Source organism: Sinocyclocheilus grahami, unplaced genomic scaffold, assembly GCF_001515645.1.
Source record: "Sinocyclocheilus grahami isolate Dianchi unplaced genomic scaffold, SAMN03320097.WGS_v1.1 scaffold22.1, whole genome shotgun sequence".
In the NCBI taxonomy this organism is placed as follows: domain Eukaryota; kingdom Metazoa; phylum Chordata; class Actinopteri; order Cypriniformes; family Cyprinidae; genus Sinocyclocheilus; species Sinocyclocheilus grahami.
The window spans coordinates 63,898-74,920 of NW_015505201.1; the positions used below are offsets into that span (position 1 = coordinate 63,898).

Consider the following 11,023-nt stretch of genomic DNA (forward strand, 5'->3'; position numbering starts at 1 on the left):
TATTTATTTATTACAATCATGAGAATTTGGGGGAAATATGCTTATGGTTAAATTGTATTTTCTTCAAGTAAAAAATAATTGCATATTGTCATATTTCTTTTGATTTTGGGGTGATATATGGCCTGGACACGTTTTTTTGACCTGCTGTGTGAGATTCACCTGTTCATACATGCTAGAACTTACAGCAAACTCCTCACACATATTTAAAACGCATACCAACAGATATATAAATGATCTGTTTGTGTGTTGTTATTAAGAAAATTCAGACAAAAAGCATCTCTCTATCTGACTGTAATATTTGCAGAGGTAAAAAAAAACAAGACCGTTACATATCATGAGTACAATGTGAGATCTTGGCATGAATATATGTGAGCTGAAGGTCATGCCATTTGATGCATAAGGAAACGCACAAAAAAAAAAAAAAGAAAAAAAGGGAGGAAAATACCTGCTCTGCTCTTGGTTCTCCTGTGTGTCCTGGTCTGCGTTTTTCTCACGTTCCTAAGATGTTTCTCCATCTTAAGCAGACATCAATACGCTAAGAAATAGGGAAATGCCCACAATATGCAACTCGTCTTATAAGTGACACTCATAACAATTTTTTTTTGTCCTTCCTGTGTTTGTCTCACTCCTTCCCCTCACTGGTCACAAAACCGGTTTCCCAGCCAACATGAGAAGCAGTACACTGACTATGAGTGAATGTTCATTCAACAACAACATAGACACTATAAACATCAGCTTAGATGATGCACCATGCTACCAACACGTCCAGAGAAAGAAAAAAAAAGAAAAAATAAAAGCAACTGCACTTCAGTGTCCCATGATCCTTCAGAAATCATTCTAATACGCTGATTTGGTGCTCAAGAAACATTTCTTATTATTATGTTGAAGTAAAAAAAAGTCATTGTTTCCACAAAAAAATTAAGCAAAAACTGTTTTCAATATTGATAATAAAAAATAACCATTAATAATAACTGATCACCAGTAATAACTGACAACAACTAAATCAGCATATTACAATAATTTCTAAAGGATTATGTGACACTGAAGACTGGAGTAATGACTGCAAAAAATCAGCTTTGCCAACACAGGAGTAAATTACATCTTAAAATATATTAAAATAGAAAACAGCTATTTTAAATTGTAATACTATTGCTGTCTTTACTGTATTCTTTACCAAATAAATGCAACCTTGATGAGCATAAGAGACTTCTTCCAAAAATATTAATTATTCCAAACTTAGAACTAGTGTAATACTAGTAATAGTAAAAGTTGTCTTTCTTCTTCCTCAGCTTATATCTAATGTCTATATTTGATGATAAACACCTTAGACAAAGTTCATCCTTAAAAAGAGACACAGAGAGATTGACGTAAAGCGCTTGAACCGAGGTGCTAAAGCAGTCTTAGCCGTCTGTGATGGTTACTACATACAGTGGGTACGGAAAGTATTCAGACCCCCTTAAATTTTTCACTCTTTGTTATATTGCAGCCATTTGCTAAAATCATTTAAGTTAATTTTTTTTCCTCATTAATGTACACACAGCACCCCATATTGACAGAAAAACACAGAATTGTTGACATTTATGCAGATTTATTAAAAAAGAAAATCTGAAATATCACATGGTCCTAAGTATTCAGACCCTTTGCTCAGTATTTAGTAGAAGCACCCTTTTGAACTAATACAGCCATGAGTCTTTTTGGGAAAGACCCAACAAGTTTTTCACACCTGGATTTAGGGATCCTCTGCCATTCCTCCAGTGATCTTTGGGCTCTTCTCCCCCGATAGCTCAGTTTGGCCGGACGGCCAGCTCTAGGAAGGGTTCTGGTCGTCCCAAACGTCTTCCATTTAAGGAATGGAGGCCACTGTGCTCTTGGGAACCTTAAGTGCAGCAGAATTTTTTTTGTAATCTTGGCCAGATCTGTGCCTTGCCACAATTCTGTCTCTGAGCTCTTCAGGCAGTTCCTTTGACCTCATGATTCTCATTTGCTCTGACATGCACTGTGAGCTGTAAGGTCTTATATAGACAGGTGTGTGGCTTTCCTAATCAAGTTCAATCAGTATAATCAAACACAGCTGGACTCAAATGAAGGTGTAGAACCATCTCAAGGATGATCAGAAGAAATGGACAGCACCTGAGTTAAATATATGAGTGTCACAGCAAAGGGTCTGAATACTTAGGACCATGTGATATTTCAGTTTTTCTTTTTTAATAAATCTGCAAAAATGTCAACAATTCTGTGTTTTTCTGTCAATATGGGGTGCTGTGTGTACATTGAGGAAAATTTTTTTACTTAAATTATTTTAGCAAATGGCTGCAATATAACAAAGAGTGAAAAATTTAAGGGGGTCTGAATACTTTCCGTACCCACTGTATGTGTTATTTAGCACGTTAATGAGTCTTAACACTCCTGATCCTGTAAAGAGATACTTCTCTGCTTAATCTGATAGCTGTGTGGTGTTTGCTGGTGTCTGGATACTGATCACACACACACACAGACAGATCTCCACCTGCTTCCATGAAGCACCCAGACCTGTTTCCACATCCATCTGTTTCTGCATCTGTGTCTGCGTTCACATTAATGTGGCTGATTCACCCCAGGATTGCTCATCACTGTGACTGCAGCACAAAAAATAATATTTAAATATGTTATTGCTCTAGGTTTTACACAAAAGCACCGTTCAAATCCACCCACGTACAGACACACTGCTGCTTCAGTGTCTACAGAGTTAAATACGCATCTCCCTAGACAAAATACCACACATAAACATGCTTTAATATAAAAAACAGCAGGTTTCTATTCAATACTATATAGTTAAAAGACTAAACTGTACGGACTTCTGCAATAAACCTAAAGAGCTTCAAGAGCCACAGCCCTTCTCAAATGTGGTCAGCAGCGGCGATCTTTACATGTGAAGAAACACCACTGACCTGAGTCTTCGTCGGATTGGAGACAGCAGCTGTGTGTGTGAGATTTCCACTTCAGTTCAGTTCCGTTGTCCTTATCCAGAGAATCACGCCAGACTGAACAGCCCTCTCATGAACCCTCCCTCTCTAGCTGTGCCGCCACACACTCTGCATCCTCCATCCTTCCTCTCAATCTCTCTCTCTCTCCGTCTCTACACTTGCTTTACTGCTCCTCCTCCTCCTTCTATTCCCCCTCGCTTGCTTCCCCCGCACACTGTGTTTCCGCTCAGCCTCTGTTTTTCTCTCCACTGAGGATAATCACATTCCAGAGGAGGGACGGCATATGGCAGGGAAACGCCACACGCTCTTGTCTGTCCATCTTTATGTGCCAATGTGTGTGTGCTGCATGGACAATTACCCCTATTGTGTTGCTGTAGGGGTGGGCCAACAAATGGGGGGATTACTAGTTGTCGGGATAAAGGGGTGGGATGTGACTTAAAAGAAAAAACTAGAGGAATATTGAAGAGTGGTTATGATATTTGGAGAATGCCAGCTTTTCTGGCATTGGTTGGTTGGGTCACTGGAGTCCACGTATCGCTGTAATTCAGCGGAGGGGCAAAAATGAGGTTGATGCTATTGGAGGGCACGCACCGGTCATGTGACGAAAGGAAAGGGCCACATGGGAGACTGAGGAGGAATACAGATGAGTCAGTGATTTGTGGGGGAAGGGGAAGGGAGTGGATGGCACTGTCACCACCTACAATATTATCACACTTTCGGATGATAAAACAAAGCCAGTAGGGAAAATGTAACTCTTCTCTATACAAAAACAAAGTACTGTGGTAATAAAATGGGTTTTTGGAATGGGTAATCTTGACATAGGCCTACCATGTGAAGGTTTATGAATATGGTCATCATTTAGTATCATGATACACAGTATATATATCAAAGTGTAACACTGTATTATGTTACTATGATACGGCCACAGTACATTGTAAAAGGGATCTTCACTTACAGATATTAGAAATCTCAAGTTATTACGAACACAAAATTATGTATATTAAGGTTATATGATTCACGGCACTGTAACTAAACCAATCATTCAATTCATCTGTCATCTCATCTATCTATTGTGTTCATGGTATTGATACAGATAGGAAATGACTCGGGTCACTGAGTTGAGTCACTGAATCTGTAAACCGTACTACTGTACAGTGTTTGTGTTCTTAAAACGGGTGCATTATTATTGAGAAAAAAGCCCTTCCTGTCCTTGTTATAAACTCACAGCACCACCAAAATACCATCTCAGCGTGCATGATAACACAAACACGCTAGTTCAGATTTCCTGTAAAACAGCTTTTTGTGGGTGTAAGTCTTGAAAGCAGACGAAAATGTTCCTCATTGCTGTCCAACTTGGCTGTTAATATCAATAGTCACTTGAAGGGAAAACAGAGCTGACACTCCCTATGTAATTATTCTCCTCTTTAAGAAATACTGTAATTAATACACAAATCTAATTTGTACTAGTCTCACACACACACACACGCATACAATATACTAAACACTTGGAGAACAAGTAGCCAACACACAGACAAAGCAGCACATACTTGTCACTTATTTTGGGCACTGAGTTTTGTGAAGCATTCTTTTATACATGAACAGCAGTGTAGTGAGTTAGTAATTGAAGACTTCACAGGCTTCTGTACACGAGTGCCAAAGCACCACTCCCCCTGCTGGACAATCAGACTCATTTGTTTATTTTCATATTTTTTTAACAGTAATAAAAATAAACCGTATTTAAGTATTAATAAATTAAAGTAATAAGTATCAAAAAATTAAAGTATATGGACTATGCATATAAAAGTGAAGGAATAAATACATAAGAGCATATATATTATATATTAGAAGTATGGGAAGGATGTGATGCCATTATTTAGATGCATGAAAGCATTTAATACGTTTTTCAAAAGCAGAGAGCAGCCCTCCTTTCAGCAGAACATTTGCATTTGTGGTTGACCACACGTGTAAAAGCATTCTAATCACCCACTGAACAACTGTCACAATGTCAACAGAGCATACTGACCATCAATCTTTTTAAACAGCCTTGGATCCATTCTTTTCTCCAAAGTGTATGAGTTCTCTTGTCAAGCCTGCCAACAGGATGATTTAATATTTGATCTAAAGCTAAAAGGTATTTAAAAATCAGGACTGATATATGACTAGAAATGTCTTCAGTAAGAGAAAGAACTACTAATCCCAGGAACCACTGGGGATAATCAACAATGATGGTACAATATAAAACTTCATACATTTATTTTTTTTATCAACTACACTGCAAAATATTTAAATACAAACAAAATATTGAAACATATAATACTACCAAATTTGTTTGAAAGTCTAGCAAGTCTCTATTTACATAATTCACAATGCTTTATAAGTGTGGATATTTCCATTTTAACAGTCTTAAAGGAATAATTTAAAGGAATAGTTACCCGAAAATGCAAATTTGCTTAAAATTTACTCTCAGGCCATCCAAGATGTAGATGAGTTTGTTTTTTCATCGGAACAGATTTGGACAAATTTTGCATTGGCTCACAAGCCCACATTAATTGATCCTGTGCAGTGAATGGGTGCCGTCAAAGTGCAAATCCAAACAGCTGATAAAAACATCACAATAATCCACAAGTAATCCATGTGACTTCAGTCCATCAGTTAATGTCTTGTGAAGTTAAAATCTGTGTGTTTGTATGAAACAAATCCATTATTAATATGTTTTTAACTTTAAACCGTTGCTTCCAGGTTCCAGCTAAAACACGAGTCCATAATATTACTTTCTTCAGTTCTCTAAATCTGTTCCAATGAAGAGACAAACTCACCTACATCTTGGATGGCCTGTTGGTAATTAAATTTTTCATCAAATTTTCATTCTTTTTCAAAGATTGTGGACTGTGTAATACTTCAATAATTAAATACTTCACACACTAAACACATTGTTCTGGTGAAAATAATATTAAATGGACTTCTCAGCTAATGGTAGATCAGACATGAATAAGGAAATTGCTTAAAATAATTTTCTCTTTAGAGAAAGAATGAATGTGATTTTTATTCCCAGAACCCTCTAAAAAGGTTTTAGTAGATCATACATGAATTAATCAATATGAAAAGCTTTTTAGTGTAAAAAATAAATAAATAAGCACTTTAACAGTTTCTTCCTTCCTAACAGATTAGAGCGAGAAAGAATAAACTGTTGTTCTTTAGGTAATCTTGACATAGGCCTACCATGTGAAGGTTTATGAATATGGTCATCATTTAGTATCATGATACACAGTATATATATCAAAGTGTAACACTGTATTATGTTACTATGATACGGCCACAGTACATTGTAAAAGGGATCTTCACTTACAGATATTAGAAATCTCAAGTTATTACGAACACAAAATTATGTATATTAAGGTTATATGATTCACGGCACTGTAACTAAACCAATCATTCAATTCATCTGTCATCTCATCTATCTATTGTGTTCATGGTATTGATACAGATAGGAAATGACTCGGGTCACTGAGTTGAGTCACTGAATCTGTAAACCGTACTACTGTACAGTGTTTGTGTTCTTAAAACGGGTGCATTATTATTGAGAAAAAAGCCCTTCCTGTCCTTGTTATAAACTCACAGCACCACCAAAATACCATCTCAGCGTGCATGATAACACAAACACGCTAGTTCAGATTTCCTGTAAAACAGCTTTTTGTGGGTGTAAGTCTTGAAAGCAGACGAAAATGTTCCTCATTGCTGTCCAACTTGGCTGTTAATATCAATAGTCACTTGAAGGGAAAACAGAGCTGACACTCCCTATGTAATTATTCTCCTCTTTAAGAAATACTGTAATTAATACACAAATCTAATTTGTACTAGTCTCACACACACACACACGCATACAATATACTAAACACTTGGAGAACAAGTAGCCAACACACAGACAAAGCAGCACATACTTGTCACTTATTTTGGGCACTGAGTTTTGTGAAGCATTCTTTTATACATGAACAGCAGTGTAGTGAGTTAGTAATTGAAGACTTCACAGGCTTCTGTACACGAGTGCCAAAGCACCACTCCCCCTGCTGGACAATCAGACTCATTTGTTTATTTTCATATTTTTTTAACAGTAATAAAAATAAACCGTATTTAAGTATTAATAAATTAAAGTAATAAGTATCAAAAAATTAAAGTATATGGACTATGCATATAAAAGTGAAGGAATAAATACATAAGAGCATATATATTATATATTAGAAGTATGGGAAGGATGTGATGCCATTATTTAGATGCATGAAAGCATTTAATACGTTTTTCAAAAGCAGAGAGCAGCCCTCCTTTCAGCAGAACATTTGCATTTGTGGTTGACCACACGTGTAAAAGCATTCTAATCACCCACTGAACAACTGTCACAATGTCAACAGAGCATACTGACCATCAATCTTTTTAAACAGCCTTGGATCCATTCTTTTCTCCAAAGTGTATGAGTTCTCTTGTCAAGCCTGCCAACAGGATGATTTAATATTTGATCTAAAGCTAAAAGGTATTTAAAAATCAGGACTGATATATGACTAGAAATGTCTTCAGTAAGAGAAAGAACTACTAATCCCAGGAACCACTGGGGATAATCAACAATGATGGTACAATATAAAACTTCATACATTTATTTTTTTTATCAACTACACTGCAAAATATTTAAATACAAACAAAATATTGAAACATATAATACTACCAAATTTGTTTGAAAGTCTAGCAAGTCTCTATTTACATAATTCACAATGCTTTATAAGTGTGGATATTTCCATTTTAACAGTCTTAAAGGAATAATTTAAAGGAATAGTTACCCGAAAATGCAAATTTGCTTAAAATTTACTCTCAGGCCATCCAAGATGTAGATGAGTTTGTTTTTTCATCGGAACAGATTTGGACAAATTTTGCATTGGCTCACAAGCCCACATTAATTGATCCTGTGCAGTGAATGGGTGCCGTCAAAGTGCAAATCCAAACAGCTGATAAAAACATCACAATAATTCACAAGTAATCCATGTGACTTCAGTCCATCAGTTAATGTCTTGTGAAGTTAAAATCTGTGTGTTTGTATGAAACAAATCCATTATTAATATGTTTTTAACTTTAAACCGTTGCTTCCAGGTTCCAGCTAAAACACGAGTCCATAATATTACTTTCTTCAGTTCTCTAAATCTGTTCCAATGAAGAGACAAACTCACCTACATCTTGGATGGCCTGTTGGTAATTACATTTTTCATCAAATTTTCATTCTTTTTCAAAGATTGTGGACTGTGTAATACTTCAATAATTAAATACTTCACACACTAAACACATTGTTCTGGTGAAAATAATATTAAATGGACTTCTCAGCTAATGGTAGATCAGACATGAATAAGGAAATTGCTCAAAATAATTTTCTCTTTAGAGAAAGAATGAATGTGATTTTTATTCCCAGAACCCTCTAAAAAGGTTTTAGTAGATCATACATGAATTAATCAATATGAAAAGCTTTTTAGTGTAAAAAATAAATAAATAAGCACTTTAACAGTTTCTTCCTTCCTAACAGATTAGAGCGAGAAAGAATAAACTGTTGTTCTTTAAACAGGCTATGACCAGTCCTTTACAAACCCACAACACAATATAAACACACTAAATAATGGGCCAGTAGTTCCTGCCAAGCAGAACAGTTGGAGGACTCGTGAGTGTTGGTTCCCAGATCTCAAGAGACGTGTGCTTTTCTTCTGCTTGGGTTGGTAACTGATTTTGCAGTCTAACATATGTTGGGGAGTAACTAGTTACATGTAACGGAATTACGTATGTTAAATTACAAAATAAAAGTAATTGTAATCAGTTACAGTTACTAAGAAAAACTTTGTAATTAAATTACAGTTACTTATGAAAATGTTAAGGATTACAAAGGGGGTTACATCTGATTTTTTCACACACACTCCCACATACAGATTTAATGGAGTTCTTTCATAAATTGAAACACCAACGTTTAAAACATTTGTAACATGCTTATCCGATAGGGTTTATGTATTTGCTTTATTTTTTTTAAGGTTAACTGTTTTTTCTAAGCCATTGTTAGATTCCAGTGTTTCCTGTCATAGCTATGCAAAGATTTGATTTCAAAAACAGTATCATAGCTAATAAACAATTTCTTGTTATGATTTTAAACATGTTTCTATCAGGACCACTATAGTCAAAGATGATTGACAATTAGCATACAGTTTGGATTGGCGGTATGGTTCCGTTCTGGGCAAGAACTCCCTGCGCATCCATGCAGTCTAGCATGGAGGAGAGCAGGGAGAGCAGCGATAACCCTCCAAGGGTAAACAGAACCAACATAAATGTATTGCAGATATCGTTAAAGTTCAATAATGTTATGTACATATTTTAGAATTAGTCTGATTCAAAGGAGAATCAGAAGACTGAATCCTGACTGACAGAGGAGGAGTTGGGGATGGAGGAGGGTAATTAGCTATTGAGCAATGCGAAAACTGCTGATACTACTGCGGGACCTTATATTTTTGCCTTGTTAAAACCAGCTCTGTTCGCAGCGAGCCGTTTTGGTGCATATCTCTTTACATGCTAATGAGCTCTGCTCGCCCCGCCCCTCTCTTCTGTGGAAGAGCAAACGCGATTCGCAAAGAATCATAAAAAATAAAAAGAGTGTTGGCACCCATAGCCTTGCGGGCAGCGTGTCGACATACAGTGCCACACACACACCAACAAAGTTGGGGGTTTGGTGCCTTGCTCAAGGGTCTCACCTCAGCCGTGGTATTGAAGGTTCACTCCAAAATCAAAATGGCTTGATAATTGAGACTTATCCCGTTTAGGTTATTGGGGGATTAAAGGGGATTAAAAAAAAGGAGTGCATTTGTATCATTGTAGGGTGGTTGTGTCCACACATTACTAAGACACATTTATATGCAAAGTAAGATACTTCAAGCATCCAATGTCTCCTTTAAAATTAAAATATTATAATCTTAATTTATTTCGAAAGTCTGACAGTTATCAGTGTTGAGCACATATTGTAAATTTAACCCTGCAGGGTTTACATGTTTAAAAATTTCACATAAAAGTCGACTTCAAAAAATCAGAAGTCGTTCGACCCCTAATGTATATCTAGTGCAGCTTTAGGTTTCCAGGTAAAGCACTATTTACTGTCTTACTGAAGTAGTTCTGATAATTCGCGGTGAACCCACTATTTCCTAAGAATGTGTCGATTAATGTAGACTGACGTTGTTCTAATTACTTCATTTAAATAATAAAGAATGTAGTGTAGCACATAGGGCTGTGTATCACCAGCAAAGCCACGATACAATACATATCACGATACAGAGGCCACGATACAATTCGTATCACGATACGGACTGCACTGAATTTCACCTCAGCATAATTTAGTAAAACAGCTGTTTATTAAACACTGCATACTAAAGTGCCATTTCTAACTACTGGCAGAGCAGGCAGTTGACCTCTGCATTATGAAGGGCCTCCATAACTGTACCACAGTACAATATAGGTAATGACATGTTTCATGTTTACATTGGGCACTCCCCACCAGGTACAATATTCTGATTTTTTTGCATCTTGTTTTTAAGCCCATAAATAATAATGTACTCGTTATGATAAATTTATATTGTAACGTACTTATTCTAATATATTTAAAAAAAAATCCTATTTACATTGCTGGTAGGTTATCATTGCACAAATTAACACACTCTCTACGTTTAAAAAATAAAAATTAGAAGAGTTCTAAACTAATGCGCTGTCTTCTGTATCTAATGCACACACACGCTCAGTCACTCACACAGATCATGCTGCGCGCGCACTCAGACATTCAAGAACAAACTGCTGCCCCGCAATTTTATCAACTAAATAGCTTAATCGCTCAAGAGCTACATTATCTTTCTCAACAAAAAGCTGGTAACATCGTTGTTTCTCAAGGAATTAAAGCCACAGCTTCACTGTTAATAGAGAAACGCGGCAAAACGGTGGTAATTCATACATACACAGCCCCCCCCCCTCTCATAAATTAACACTTGATGAATTACACTTTTCTGAGAATA

The 11,023-nt window shown here is 36.3% G+C and overlaps 1 protein-coding gene across 1 annotated transcript in view; it reads right to left on the bottom strand.

Moving 5' to 3' along the window:
• Nucleotides 1–557, bottom strand: part of LOC107559800 (FYVE, RhoGEF and PH domain-containing protein 4-like) — a 38,060-nt gene extending 37,503 nt beyond the window's left edge. Inside the window, exon 1 of the mRNA XM_016243771.1 lies at nucleotides 446–557. Within this exon, the coding sequence (XP_016099257.1) occupies nucleotides 446–515 (70 nt within the window). The 5' untranslated portion in view covers nucleotides 516–557. The remainder of the gene's footprint in view (nucleotides 1–445) is intronic.
• Nucleotides 558–11,023: the final 10,466 nt, after the last annotated feature.